Source organism: Gossypium hirsutum, chromosome A01 (assembly GCF_007990345.1).
Source record: "Gossypium hirsutum isolate 1008001.06 chromosome A01, Gossypium_hirsutum_v2.1, whole genome shotgun sequence".
Lineage (NCBI taxonomy): Eukaryota > Viridiplantae > Streptophyta > Magnoliopsida > Malvales > Malvaceae > Gossypium > Gossypium hirsutum.
In genome coordinates this window covers 10,287,815-10,304,629 of record NC_053424.1, presented here as the reverse complement: position 1 = coordinate 10,304,629, position 16,815 = coordinate 10,287,815, and the positions used below count along the sequence as shown (strand labels likewise).

General features: G+C 30.3%; 1 protein-coding gene across 2 annotated transcripts; it reads left to right on the top strand.

Moving 5' to 3' along the window:
* The first annotated feature begins 3,462 nt into the window (after window positions 1-3,462).
* LOC107916720 ((-)-germacrene D synthase-like) lies at window positions 3,463-6,180 on the top strand. Of its 2 annotated transcripts, NM_001327132.1 has the most exon segments (8): window positions 3,472-3,628; window positions 3,818-4,085; window positions 4,191-4,566; window positions 4,660-4,878; window positions 4,972-5,110; window positions 5,219-5,467; window positions 5,593-5,987; window positions 6,014-6,180. In NM_001327132.1, coding segments are annotated over 7 exon segments (1,638 nt in total). In that variant the 5' UTR covers window positions 3,472-3,538; the 3' UTR covers window positions 5,890-5,987; window positions 6,014-6,180.
* Window positions 6,181-16,815: the final 10,635 nt, after the last annotated feature.

The window sequence follows — 16,815 nt, the reverse complement described above, 5'->3', positions numbered from 1 at the left end:
GTACTTACATACTCCGTTGTAACTATATTACAACTTGACCTGTATACTTGCGGATACCGTTTTTCACATCTTTTGTGTAGGATTTCTACTTTGGACGTTGGTACTCCTAGAGGCGGTCAATTGGCATATAGAATTTCATTAAAATCGCCAGACACACAACACGACATTTCACAATTTATTCTCAACCGTCGTAATAAATTCCATGATTCTTGTCTATTCGGAATCATCGGATCCCCGTAAAATCTTGTAAATCTCCACTTTCTATTATCATCACTCTCATTGATGTCCATATCTATATGGTTATTTGAATAACTTCTCATTTAAACCAAACAGTTCCCATTCCATGTAAAACTAAGACCTCTTCGGGATCGCTTAGTCAGAACATCTATTCCATTATGAAAACCATATCTTTTTCGAACACATTCCATTCTAATTTTAGTCAACTTTGTCTCCATAAAGAAGACCATGTGGGGCCTATAAATCTTTAACATTTGCTGAAGTCTTCGAATAGCCTGCGAATTCCCCAAATAAGACATTCCAACTTAGAAGTTTCATTGCGCCCAGTCGACTTTCCTCCTAATAGCCACCAATCTTATTTGAAATGGAACTATGTTTCGTTCCTCATTGGTTACCAAATCCTTCTGACTAGAAACAATGGCATCCATAATTTCCATCTATGGTCTCTTCTTTCTGTCTCCATTATCAATTGGATTATCATCCAAAACATGTTCCATTTCCACCCTCTTTTCCCCTACAAAACCCCCCCATAATCAACCTCCTTGCTCTTTTATATTCCTTCTAGATTGAATCCCAAAATAGGATTGTTGTGTAGCTCTCCTTGATTGAGCCTTCAAAGATATATCTCATCCATATTCCAGGACATTTGACTCCAAATTCAGCCTTATTGTGACCCAAACGCCCACATAAGAAACAAAAAAGGGTAAGTCTCTCATATCTAAAGTTCGAATAAGCAGACTTCAAAGAAGAAATCATTATTTTCTTTCTGCACTTCAAAGGCCTTCTAATGTCCACTTTTACCAATAAAATCTCCCAATTGAATCATCACATTTTCCGAATGATAGCCTGGGGGGAGATCATAGATCTGAATCCAAAAGGATGCATAAATCAAAGGAACCTCACTAATTACCTTTTCAATATCCAACTCATGAAAAAAGTTGAAATGATACCACAAATTTGCCATTGTTCATAAGCTGAGTTTTGAGATCCCACTGCAGACGGAAGATTCAGCGCCTCCTGTTCTCCATCATCAATATTTAATCCAGCCATCTCCTCCTCCATCGCCATGGAAAGAATACCAGATTCCAAAGACATAATTGTACATTTTTAATTAATATTTACTAATGTTACACTTGCTAATATCCAACTTGGAACAAGTAAATAGAAACAAACTGATACGAGTAACTCAGCCCAATTCAAAGGCAATAATAGAGATGAGTTTAGTTTTCCTCAAGGCCCAATTACGAGATCCAAATCCAAACAAATAAAGTCAAAACTCAACTTAGTGGTTCAAGACTTTATCACGAAAAAAATTCAAGAAGAAGAGTTGAAGTTTCAAGACAATAAATTCTGGAGTAATGATGAATTAGAAGAGACTAATTATGTTTGTGGGCCTAAACTCTCAATCTATGACGACAAGCCCATGTGGAAAATGCTAACAAGCTTAAGTATTTCACTTCAAGAACCCCAATTGATCTTACAAGCTTAGACATTTCATATTGGGTTTAAGTTTTAGGCTTAATTTTTATTATATATAAGTACAATATTTTGTTTATTAGCTCTTATTATTTTATTATTATTTTATTCTGAATTTTTTATAATTATTAAGTATTTTAAGTTATTTAGGAATTTTATGTTAACAAGAAAGTTTAGTTTAAAACTACTTCTTGTTTAGATTAAATTAGAGTTCTAGTATACCTAGGAGTTTTATTTAGATTTATTTATCTAGCCTATATATAGGCCTTTGCATTGTACACAGGGAGACAATTGATTATTATTCTATTTCTCTTTTGAGTTAATAAATTCTCTTTGAGTTTTTTCTTTTCAAGAATTTCTCTTGAGTTTCTTTTAGAAGAGTTTTAACAATCTTTTTAGATTGTGGGGATCATCTTCAAACTTTTTCTTGCCAAGGTTTTTATCTTGGAGGGGAAATTAGAGCCGCTTGAAGGGGGTTGTGGATTCTTCGTGTTTCCAAGGCTTCTTAGGACTTCTACACACCACGTTCTATCTTTCCATTTATCTTCTTTATTCACTTCCTGAATCCTTGATTTATTATTTGTTTTAATTATTTTATCTAACTTGATTTTGTTTCAGGTTGTGTCAAGAAAAATCCAAGTTTCTTTCCAAACGTCTAGAGCCCTAAGTCAAATCCGCGACTTTGACAAACTTTACGATCCTCTTTCGCGTTCATCCTTCTCAACCTTTATCACAAACATATAGTAAGCAAGAGGATTTTCCCTTTATAATAGTCAAATTTAGTGGGATATATAAAAATATTAGCTGGAACCCATACTTACTAGTTGTGGGACTTATCCACTTAAATGAACTTTTTAGTATTTATTGATGAGGTAACTTAATTACTATAGTTAACTTACTCTATTTTACATTCTTCTTGTGATATTTTTAAAAATGGACAATTGGTGTGAGACAAAAAGTTCCTAAGCTGTTATATTTAGAGATATGTTTGTCAATTGCCAAGATTTTGCTGCAATTTCCATTTTCACGTTTTTCTCAATCAGTGCACGGTGGAACCTGAATACTATTGGCTTGAATTGACCCTCCACTGATTTAATCTTTTTTGTACTTACATAAGTTTTCCGTGAGAAACACCAAAAAGCATTTTTCTTTTACTTCCCATTTAAGCAAGTTATTTTTAATATTTTTTCATGAAATAATATTTAATGTATTATCATTGTATGTATAAGTTTAATTTATCATTAATGAATAGTAGTAAGTTACTTCATTAATATTTTTTGATACAATATTTAAAATTATCTATAATTCCTCCTTAATTTTTAAATAGGAGAATAATGTACTTCAATGCACTCAAGCTCACGTCCTCCTGTATCGACAACAATGCCAATGCCAATCGAGTTAAGACTCAATCGATTTATTGATTGGTGTTTACTTGTTAATCTTCGAATATTTACTCTATTTTACTTATTATTGAGGTGATTTATCATGATTTATTGATGGTAAATCAGACTTATGCATTGATAATATATTGAATATTATTCCATAAAAAAAATTATTAAAAAAATTATCATGAAGCGGTTAAAGGGGAACTTAAAAGTAAAAACAATTCACTTAGGTGGAGGGTCAATTCAAGCCAATAGCGTTCAGGTTCCACCTTGAACTGATTGACAAAAACGTGAAAATGGAAAATGCAGCAAAACTTTGGTAATTGACAGATATATCTCTATAAATACAACAGCGTAGGAGCTCTTTGTGAATATCACAACAAGAAGATATCGTCTCATTTTTATAGTGTACTTTTCAAACTCAATTACTAGGTAGAGAAATGTCTTCCATGTCCAACGTCAATCGTCGCTCCGTTAACTATCATCCTAGTATTTGGGGTGATATTTTCCTTTCATGTCCCTCCAAAATGGTAAACAATTACGTCTGCTTGCAGATGATTCATATATAGATGTGTTTGCATGCAAATACAAATATATTTATGTTTTAATTTCTTCTGTGTGTGTGTGTGTGTGTTTGCATGTGAGTACGAATGAAAGTGATTGCCACCCCTAAACTTATTTTTATGATATTCTTATGAGCCTTAATTACAACTATGCAGAAAATAGATACTGTAACTCGACAAGAATACGAAGAACTGAAACAAGAAATAACGAGGATGCTTATGGTGGCTCCTGATGGGTCGTCTCAAAAATACCGTTTAATTGCTACAATAAAACGCTTAGGTGTGAGTTACCTTTTCGAAAAAGAGATAGAGGATGCTTTACAGACTGATTTCCATCACCATGGATACAAAGCTGACCAAACTCTTGAGTATACGTCTCTTCAATTTCGATTGCTTAGAGAGAATGGTTTTAATGCTCAAGCTGGTAAATTTATCTACTCTATGCACTCTATAAAAGATATTTATATATTTGGTGATAGTTCAAGAATTAAGATTTAATTTCTATATGTACAATTCCTTAATCGAACAGAAATATTCAACAATTTCAAAGATGACAAAGGAAATTTCAAGATATCCTTAACAAGTGATGTCAAAGGCTTGCTAGAATTATATGAAGCGAGTCATTTGCTTGTTCATGGAGAGCATATACTAGAAGAAGCACTTGCTTTCACCACCACTCATCTAGAGCTTGCCCAAAGGATTGGCATTGAGCGTCCCCTTTCAGCATTAGTCTCCCATGCCCGGAAACGACCAATTCGTAAGGCTTTGCCAAGGTTAGAGGCAAGGCAGTTCATTTCCCTGTATCAAGAAGATGATTCACATGACAAGACGTTATTGAAGTTCGCAAAGTTGGATTTCAACTTATTACAAAATTTGCACAAGGAAGAACTAAGCAAGATCTCTAGGTGATTGCTACTTACTAATCCTCATATGAAATATCTTTGGAACATTTCTCCAATAATTATTAATTTTTTAGGTAATGGTTTATATAATTCCAGGTGGTGGAAAGATTTAGATTTTGCAACAAATCTACCTTTTGCACGAGATAGATTGGTTGAATGTTATTTTTGGATATTAGGAGTGTACTTTGAACCCCAATACTCCTTTGCAAGAGAGATAATGACAAAAGCAATAGTCATGGCATCAACCATGGATGACATATATGATGTACATGGGACATATGAAGAACTTGAACTCTTTACAAATGCGATTGAGAGGTCTGCAGTATCTGTGTTTACAGTATTACAATTTAACTTATTCTACGTCTTCAAACAATTAGAATTTGACTGAATCTTTAATTTTAATTTCAGGTGGGATAGCAACTTTATTGATCGGCTCCCAGCATACATGAAAGTTTTCTACAAAGCACTCTTAGATCTTTATGAAGAAATGGAGAAAGTGATGACCAAGCAAGGAAAATCATACAGAGTCCAATACGCAAAAGAAGCAGTAAATTCACATTAATAAAACCCTTTTAATTTCAATTATCATTATTTATTTAGTTCAAAAGAGATAATTTCTGTGTATATATCTTTTTTTTTTCTTTTCAATTTTCAGATGAAACAATTATCTCAGGCTTATTTTATTGAGGCCAAATGGTACCATGAAAACTACGTACCGATGGTAGAAGAGTACTTGAAAACTGCCTTAGTATCTTCTGGCTACCCCATGGTTGCAATCACATCTTTTGTTGGAATGGGAGACGTCGTTACAGAAGAAACCTTCAATTGGGCATCTAACAACCCTAAGATCGTAAGAGCTTCTTCGATGATTTCCCGTATTATGGATGATATCGTCTCACACAAGGTACCAGCCATTGTACTCTTATTTCTTACAACTTTAATCGTCTCAAATGTTAGATTGCATAAATGTTTGATTTTGGATTTGCATGAAAATAAAAATAAAAAATAAAAAATTATGGGCGCATGCAGTTTGAGCAAGAGAGAGGACATTGTGCATCGGCGGTTGAATGCTACATGAAGCAACATGGAGTTTCAGAAGAAAAGGCATATGAAGAGTTAAAGAAGCTAATTGATTCTGCTTGGAAAGATATAAACCAGGAGTTGCTGTTTAAGCCAGCTAGGGCTCCATTTCCAGTTCTTACTTGCGTTCTCAATCTTGCGAGGGTTATGGATTTCCTTTACAAAGAAGGAGATGGTTATACACACGTCGGAAATGTTACAAAGGCTGGGATTACTTCACTGTTGATTGATCCGGTGCCGATTTGATGACGAATTTTGGATTTGAGAAAGCTGACAAACTGGCCAACTCCTTTCCCTTTAGTCTACGATCCAGGGAATTTGCGGTTTGCAGCATGTGTTTTTAAGCTGCTTTGTGATGGCTTTGTTATAGCTCAATCTGTTGTGTGCTTTGTGAGTTAGGTCTTTAGTCTCTTTGTGCTGTGATTCTGTTTCTCAAATTTGTGTGGTTCATCTCGGCATGTTTGTGCCTATCATGTGGCGATATTAATGGTTTTAATAAGCGCTTATATCTAAATAAACACTTTTTAAGAAATTGGGAAATTTTAATTAAATATCTTTATTCAACTCGTATCCTATTAAATTTTGTTCTTAATTGATTCTCCATTAATGAAACTCGTGATTAATCATATTAATCATTAAAATAAATTAATGGACCAAACAGATGTGACATGTGGTAGATTCTAATTTAATCTAATATTATCTCATAAAAATATTAAAAAATCATAAAAATTGTTAAATATTTAAAAAAAATTAAAATTGATATAAACTTATAAATATTATAAAAATATTAAAATTCAAATCAATTATAAAATTAATAAAACATATTCAAAATTGTATAATAACGTAAAAAAATCTTAAAAACTTATAAAAAATCATTAAAAATCATAAAAATATTAAACATTAAAAATTATTAAAATTCTTATAAACTTAAAATTTATAAAAATCATAAAAACTTATAAATATTCTAAAAAATCTAATAAATAATAAAAATTCAAATTAATAACAAATATTTAAAATTTAAAAAAAAACTTATAAAAATCATAAAAATATATAAATAATATAAAAAAATATCAAATTATCAAACTATTAGCATATATTAGTATGAAATATTCTAACCAATATTTTTAGAATCGCGCCGTGGTCTAACTGATCAGGCCATTAATTCGTTAGTTCAACCAGTTTGATTGACCCATCTAATTCAATTAAATAAAACGTTAAAATTAAAAATATTAAAAAAATAAAAAAATTGGTTCAACTACTTAGTTCATAAGTCAACCCATCTAAATAAATGTATATATGTATTTTTTGGTCAATAATATATATATGTATTTGATTAATTGAAAAGGTAAATGCATAAAATTAAGCAAAATAAGGTTTTAACCAAAAGTGATACTAATTTTATTATATCAAACTGAAAATTAGATTTTTTAACGGGATTAAAATAAATATTTAGATGGACCAAAGCCAAATTATTTAAAAATATATATGCTGATTAAAAAAAGGAATTTATTGTATTAAAATTTAGGGAGCCGAATACAAAAAATTTCCTCCAATGAAAAGCTTGAAAAAGAACATAGATATATTCCTTTATTTATTTTTTAATCTAAATAAATGCCAAAATCTAAGAAACAAATTGACACGTTAAACATAAGAAATTTTCAGAAAACACAATGCAACATTTTCAACTTCTGACTTTCAAAAATGATTTCTAAAAATACATTCTCATTTGTTCAACCTTATACTTAGCTATATATAGTCATTTTCATCTTGCTAATAATATCTTGTCTTGTACCGAGTGTTACTAAATTTATTCAATCTTTTTTGCTTTCTCCTCTCTCTACCAACAAAATTATTGTTGCAATTATTTATGTATGTTTAGATCTTCTCAACCGTGTTGAGCTTTTTATCATTTCTTTTATAATTTTATCTTTTTATTAATATTAATATTCATTATAAATATTAAATTTATGATAATTGTTTATGAATAAATACAAATTTTAAATTAACATGCTATTCATACTTTTATCACTAATTTTAAATGCATCGTTTAAATAATGAAATAAAAATACCAAATTTGCTTGTGAGTAAACTACAAATAAACTCCTTTAGGTTATGTTTGGTTTGGTAGGCTTATTTAAAATACATGTATTATGTTAAATAATATTCAAGTTTCAAAATATTACTTTTCTTACCATGTGTTTATTATGAATTAAAATATAATTTTAAATATTATATAATAAAGTCAAATTATTTAAAAAATTATATTGAAATATTATAATATTTAATTTATATTAATATTAAAATAAAAAATAAAAAATTAATACTTATATTAATATATTAAATATTAATATTAATAAAAATTATATATTTTAATATTTTGTTAGTTATATATTTGTATATATTTTTTTATTAATTTAATAAAATTATATAATAATATTAATAAATTGGTTTTATAAAATAATACTTATAATTTTAATATTAATATAATACAATATATTTTCTCAAAAAATTATCTATATAACTGTATAATTTTATAATTTTATATTAAATCTATAAATAATAAAATATTACTTTTTAAATGAATAAAAAATATTTTTATTAATATCTTTATATTTTATAATTTAAATTAAATAAAAGTACTTTAAAATATAATTTGAATTAAATTCCAAACGGGTCGAGTTGGCCTGAGGACAAGAAATGACGGACTAGGCTGACCTGGTTAGGTGAGTCACCCAACCCATGAACAGTTGTACTAGAAATATGTGGTTGTTGGGTGAGGATATAATCGGAACAAAAATAATTGAAGTTGAGTGAAAGATGAGTGATATTTAAAGCATACTTTCACATAGGTGAAAGCTATTACTCAAATTAAGTAAAAAAGCCACGCGACCTTATTATTTATCAAGATTACCAAATTCTTTGTTTTTTAATATGTCACACCCAAAAATCTGGTTAAAAGAATCAAGTTTCTGAAAATAGAGAGTAGTCATGCCTCGATTTATAAGGTTATTATTGTGTGTTTGTTAAATAAGAAAATTATTGGCCTAGTGGTTAAGAAGTAGTACCCTTGGATACCATTACGATTAATAAAAAAAGATATTTGTAACATTAATATGAAAATAAGTATGTGTATGAATGTAAGGAAATTTTCATGGATTAAGATGTGGAAATAATGAATTAGTGAGATAAATAAGAAAATGATGAATAAATATATATGAGAATTATTGTGAAATAAATATGTATAAACTTTATGTTTAAAATGTGTTGATATAATTCATTGATAAAGTCGAAGTAGAAATGATTGATTATGAGATGTCTTATTAACTAATAATATATTTTGTGTATTTTGGTTGCCATTTAATAATAAAAATAATTTTGGTGTATTGAAGGAGTCATGAAATGGGATATTAAAGTAGAAATGTGTAAATATGTTACCATGACAAGTAAATGGGAGATAATTTGTTAAATTGTTAAACCTTACAAGTTGTAGATAGAATCAACAAATTATTGAAATGTGAACAAAAACGTAGGTGTAACACCCCAAAAATTAGAAGGTTAGAATTTTAAAATTTAATTAAATTAGGTTTTAGTGTTTGTGGTTAAGAGCTTAATAAAATCTCTAGAGAACCAAGGTTCAAATATTACATTTTTCACTTTTCCCTTTTATTTTTCTGCACTTAAGGAATCAATGGTAAAGTAGTTTATGTATTATTTGCGGTAAAATATGGCTATAGAATGGGCATTAGCTCAATAGCTAAGATTCATACTTTCCATCCCTTTGAGTAAAGTTTTAAGTCATGTTGATGTCACTTCTTTTTTTTTTATTTTTCCCCTGATTTTGGCCAAAAAGGGTTAATTGCCAAACAACCCTTATTTTTTCCAAAGTCCAACTAATAAACCACCTCCTAGCACAATTAGGATTTCCTATTTGATTCTAACCCAATTTGAAACCCTCAGTCTCCCTAATTCTTCTCAATTTTCTCTACAATCTCTCTTTCAAAATATTCTCTCTAAGTTCTTATTGGAAATTTAGTGCTTGAATCTTAACTTTGCAATCAAGTCCAAATCAAATAGTTATCACCAATCGTTGAATTTTGTGCCATCAATTTCTAAATATCTAATAAGGTTGGTAAGCTTTTCTTGTTCCCAATAGCTAGATCTCATCAATTCTAGAAAATTATTGTTTTTGTTAGATCTTTCATCCGTTACAAATCTTTTATGATTTTGTCAAACCCCCTTAAATCTTGAAATTCGTCATTAATTCTTGTGTTTTTCCAATGAAAAGACTCGTGTAGGTAATCCAGATCATACTTAGACATGAGGACCATTGTACGAGACCTCAGAAGTCAGGTGTATATTCTTTTATGAAAAATCGAGTCAAAATTTGAAAGTACCCAGTCGCATACGGCCTACCACATGGGCGTGTGGCCAGCCCATGTGGATCACATGACCATGTCCCAATTGAAACCCTAAAACTCCGCTTCTTATACGATTTGAGCCTTTCCACACGGCTTACCCGCACAGCTGTGTGGCCCTTGCATTTTATTTTTTCCTCTGCACGACGTATTGCACACGGTCTAGGGCTCTCTATACAGTCTGATCACACGACTGTGTAGCCCCTGAAACTCAAAATTATAGTTTTGACATTTTCTTTATTATTTTGTTTAAACCAGTCCTTGATTAGGTTTTTAATGGCATTTAGAGAACTAGATTATGCAAGTAGGTCCTGGATTAGGAATAGAACAAAGAGATATATGGATGATTGAATTTATTAATTGAATTACTCTTGATTGATTTCTTGAATAGTGAACAATGTACATGTATTTTATGAATACCCGATTGAATAACCCAAATGCCTAAATTGTTGGAAAAAATTGGATGTCTAATTTATTCATAACTATTATTGATTGGTTATGAGATAAAAAGTAAAAGATATATTGATTGAATGTCTTGAAATGCATTTCTTTTGCATTTGCATGGGATTGATATGATCGGAGGAAGAACCAACAGTATATTTGTGTTTAATCGTTCGCTATGTACTCACAGTTACAGTAGATTCCAACTGCGAGGGTCTCACTGTGTACCCACAGTTACAACAAAGTCTAACTGTGACATTTTCACTATACTCTCACGGACCCTCTAACAGCTCTTATTTGTAAGACGATTGTGTTTCCTCAGTTACCGACAACTTTTATTTGCAATTACCTGAATCTGAATGTGGTATTAAGTCCACAAATTGGAGTGACGGTGGAGGGAGTTCGGGGTAACTCCCAATTTTGGAGCGCTAGTCGTTGGGGGTAGGACAACTGATTTTTGTATAGCATATTTGACAATTTATGAATACATGACTGAATTTACTTGATGAAATGATTGAACTGATTTATGTTCATATATTTTTTGCTAACAGTATAAATAACTCTGAAATGATTCAGTTGATTGTCTTGTTTGAGAATATTATTATTGTTTCACTAAAGTAGCAACACCGTATTACCACATTTGAAATTGACAAATATTTATAATCGATTGTTATTCTTGGTAATGATGTTATTTGATGTTTAAATAAATAACTGTATGTTTGGTTTATTATAAAGGGACTCGCATTGAGCTTACATAGTTCACTCTCCCTAATTTCTATCTTTACAGATATTCATAAAGCTAGGATGCAAACACGACACTCGAAGGGTCTTGGCTTTTGTTTCATCTTTATTTTCGTTAATGTTATTATTTTTAATTCCTTAGGAGGTAGATTTATTTTCCGTTTTCTTTTATTATGAACTGTGATTTAGGATTTAGTTTTAATTTAATTGCTAGATACATTTCATTCAGTATAGGTTATAAAATTTAGGTTATTATTTGTTAATATTTGATTAAACCAAATTGTTTTATTAAAAAAACTTAAATTTTAATTTCGCTGCTAACTCTAATAAGTTAAATTAGAATATACATTGCAAATCACTTGAATAAACTTAAGTTTTAAAGGAAAATTGATTTTGATAAAGACCTAGCCATTTCGATGGTTAATGTAATCTCCCAAATTCGGGTCTACCATCTAGGTCGAGTTGGGGAGGTTACAGTAGGAACATATGTGAGGTCATGAAATTTGGTTAAACGTGAGGTCATAATGACCCTTCTAGGATATTACTAGGAAAGTATTGATAGATAAATAAATAAATCTATTACTTAGGTTCAGCGAAATCGTAATGTGAAAAATGAACATGTTTATAAAGCCACAACTAAAATATATACTATCAGGAATAAAAAATAGAGAAGAAATAGGCTTCGAACCTAATGATTAAGTGTTAGAGAGTCCCTCCTAGCGACCCAAGTTTGATTTTCATTCCTCCTATTTTATTATTTTCAACAAAAATTAAGTAAGAAATGAGTCTGAGGCTCAATGGCTTAAAAGTTTGAATATCTATCCTAAGGTTCCAAGTTTGAACCCTTCATTCGCTTGTTATTTCATAATTGTACCAAATACGCCCCAAAACATATGTACATGATTAAGTGTAAAAAATAAACAAGAAATGAGTAAGGGCTCAATGGTTAAGGCATTAGCACTCCTTAGACATCCAAGTTCAAACTTTTCCTTCCCCTTTTATTTTTGAAATTCGGCAAGCCTCCCAAAAAGAAACAATATTTACAATTAAGTGTCAAAACTAAGCAAGAAATAGGCCCTTAAGCCTAATGGTTAACACACTAGCATCCTTCCCATAAACCCAAGCTTGAACCATACTCTTCCCCCTTCCATTTCCTTTTAAATTCGGCTAAGAATAGGGAAAATTTGCTAACTGGCACCTTTTACTCCTAATTTTGAAAATTTTCTTGTGTAGCCTCCGGGGTTTACAAATACTAGGAATTTAACCAATTGTTTCCTAATAAGAATTCATATATATAGAATTAGAATTCCACCAATCTCAATAGAATTAGAATTCCACCATTTTTTTCTCTTCTTTTCCTAATTAGATTTTCATATTGTCCATTTTCAAATCCTAATAAAATTTGCTTTCCATCTTTCTATTTATTCTTTTTTTTCTTTCCTTTTTCTTTGTATTATATTTTCATTCTAATTGTTGATAATTATTTTGCTTTATCGAATTAAATCATCCTCCATTCAATCGTTCTTTCTATTAGTTTTGTAATGGCCATCAATAGCATCCCTACCTTTGCCAATAAAAGATAAGTACATCTCGTTTCTGATGTTTAGATCCTGAATTTTCGTAATATTACTATTCAGCGCTAATCTTACATTTGATTATTGAATATTTTACGGTTCTTGCCAAATCTTTTTTTAATCTTGTCAAATCTTGAAACCAACTATTAATTCGTGTGTAAATGTTGTTTGAATGATCGAATTTAGGTGAACCGGATCAGAATCAAGCGTGAGAAACATTTATCGAAACCCCGATGAAAGGTTTGTGTTCTTTACCACCTAGTCTAGTTCATGAACCACACAACCAAATTGCTATAGTATTGATCTGTCATAAGCATATTAATTTCTATCGTATTGATTTGTTATAAGCATTTTAATTGTTACTATATTGATTTGTTATAAGCATATCATATTACATTGCATGGGGTTGGACAATGTCGAAACCATTTTTAAAGGGAGATTTTGAAAACGGGAGTCGCCACCAACCTTTTTAGGTATGATTGGATTACTTTATAAAACATTTTGGTCTACGAAAATGTGAGAAAACAGGTTCAGGAGTCGGTTACGTACGAGGAAGGATTAGCACCCTCGCAACGCCCAAAATTGGTACCAAATTGAATAGTTTTCTGTCTTAATGTCAAAAGTTTGAAAGAATTTAAAAGTAGGATCCCTTTTGAAACTGGAATAATTTGAGTTGAAAATCGAGATTCCTTCGCTCCAAAAGAATACAAACATCACATCCAGCATGATTGGATACGATATTCTTAAACTTTCGTAACTAAAATCATCTCGTGATTTACAAAATCTATTTAGAAGGATATTTTAGATATTTAGACAAACGGGAAATCGCAACCCAGCATGTTAGGACACTACTTCCCGAATTCCTAAATACAAAAAAACATTGCCTCATTTTTAAAATTCTTTTGGATTAAATGAAATATAGATTTTTAAAAAACAATGATGCATTTAACATATTACAAGATATCAATACTAAATAATATAAACTATATGATACATACTTTAACATTTTATACAAATATAATATAGAAAATGATAAATAATGACATAAATTACATAATATACATTAACATTTCATGCAGATATAATAATAAATAACATAAATATACATACATTACATTTCATGCAAAATACAACATAGAAAACAATGAATATAACAATATAAATTACATAATATATACAATAATATTTCATGAAAATATAACTTAAAATAACAACATAAATAATCAATTTCCATGCAAATATATGAAAACAATAAATAACATAAAAATAACAAATAATTTATGAGATAAAATTAACATACTAAAACTATACTAAATAAATACAAAAAGATACAAAAATAAATAAACAAGTTATGAACATATAAAATATAAAAAAATAAATACAAAAAACTAAATACAATAAATGTGGTAAAAAATAAAATATTTAAAACAATATATAAATAATAAAGGAGAATTTAAAAAAATGATTAATATATAAAAATATACTATATGATATAATAACTTAATATATATTTATAAAAATATTAATATGTTAAATAGGAACAAAATTTTATAGTAAATTTCAGAATATTACATACTAAATACTAAATATTTAATAATGATATATATTATTTAATAATAATTTAGAATTTTTAAAATTATACATAATAAATAATAAAAAGAAAAATAATATAATATATAATAGAATAAAAATAATATAATGAATAATATATATAGTAAAATGATATAATATATAATAAAATATATAAATAAAATATATAATAAAATATAAATAATATGATAAATAATACATAAATAAAAATAATATATATAATAATTTTTTTACATATATAAATAATGTTTATAGTAAAAATAAATAATATATAAAATATTTAAAATAAATAAATTATAAAAAAAATAATTAAAAGGATTAAAATTAAATAAAAAGAAAACTTTAGGGATAATTTTAAAATAAAAAAATTGGACTTAATTGAAACGCGTGCTAAAATCCGAAGGACTCACTGGGCAATTAGCCCTAATCCCAAAAACGACGTCTTTCCCAAAATAAATTTTATAACAACCATTAGGACTAAATTGAAAAAAAATAAAAGGTTGGGGCCGAATTAAAATAAAAATAAAATGAAATTATAAATATAAATATGCAGAAGGGCTCAAATGGCAATTTTCCCATCCACCAAAAACGCACGGATCCTCTCCGGGTCACGAGTCAACGCGGGGATCCTTCACTTAAACGGTGCCGTTTTGGTGCTTATTAAACTAAGCAAAACGACACCGTTTTTATAATACTATATAAATAAGATTTTGGCCCAAAAATTCATTTTTTAAAGCTAGTTTTTTTAAAAAAAACGTAAAATCCTCTGAAAGAGAAAAGCTCTCTGGGCTCTGGCCTCCGTCAGGCCAAGCTCCGGTCGTCGAGCTGCACGCACCCACGCGTCACACGCGCCGCCTTACACGGCCGTTGGAAGGTTAAAACCTTCATTTATCTTGGCGAATCGCAGGTAATTTCTTTTCCTTTCTAAATACCGACAGTTTTTTTTGTAAAAAATGATTCATATGTGTTGAACAAGAAGAAATAAACAATAAGGAACGAAATATGTAACTAAATAACCTTTTTTCAAAAAGAAACTACTTGTATTTCTTTCTTATATATATGCGTGTATCTGTTTTTATATCTGTAAAAAATCGTTTTTATTACAGTGAAAATATTTGGCTTTTATAGCCCATGTTTTCTAAGTACAAATTTGGTGTGTTTTTTCTGTTCGATTCCTTACCATATTTGCTGTGTATTTCTTTCCCTTTTTTGTAGGTGACGACAAGAAAACTGGTGACAATCGGGCACTGATGACGATTCACTGGCGCGCTGATTGTGGAGACGATGGGGGCTGATAGCACGAATCTGTCGGTGGTGGGATTGGCGCTCCGATTGTGGCGTGAGTTTAGGGACCTTCGTCTAGTGCTTGCGGGCGCTTAGGGTTTCAGAAACCCCAGGCCTTCTGTCTTCTGTTAACTATTTGGGCCATTTGGGCCCCGTGCATTTTGGATCTAATGAATTTTGGGCAGCATTTGGGTATTATGCTACAGTATAAGCTTGGGTGTAATTGGGGCACTGGGTTTAAGTATCTGTGGGCCTTGTAAAATGGACTGTTTAAAAAAACTTTATTTTCTTTTATTTGGTTTATTCTGTTTTTTAGACTTTTAATAGCCCGGGCAAATTGGGCCTATTACAGCTGCCCCTCTTTGCTCATTACTATGTAACAGGAATAGAGTAAAGATTATAAAAGGACCAAATTTGCCCGATCCTATCAGATCCTGACTTCATGGTCTTCAATTTGCTCTTTGCAAACTCAAAGACGCCATGTTACTATCCTTGATCTTCTCCTTATCAAATACAAATACGCCAAATCTGCTATCTTTGATCTGCTTCGATGTAAACACACAAATGTTAGATCTACTATCTTCGATTTGCTCCCCGTCTAATACAGAGACGCCAGTCATCTTCGATCTACTTCGATGTAAACATACGAATGTCAGATCTACTATCTTTGATCTGCTCCCCGTCTAATACAGAGACACCAAATCTGTCATCTTCGATCTGCTTTGATGTAAACACACGAATGTTAGATCTACTATCTTCGATCTGCTCCTCGTCTAATACAGAGACGCCAAATTTATCATCTTCGATCTGCTTCGATGTAAACACACGAATGTCAGATCTACTATCTTCGATCTGTTCCCCGTCTAATACAGAGACGCCAAATCTGTCATCTTTGATCTGCTTCGATGTAAACACACGAATGTCAGATCTACTATCTTCGATCTGCTTCCCGTCTAATACAGAGACGAATGTCAGATCTACTATCTTTGATCTACTCCCCGTCTAATACAGAGACACCAAATCTGTCATCTTCGATCTGCTTCGATGTAAACACGCGAATGTTAAATCTACTATCTTCGATCTGCTCCCCGTCTAATACAGAGACGCCAAATCTGTCATTTTCGATC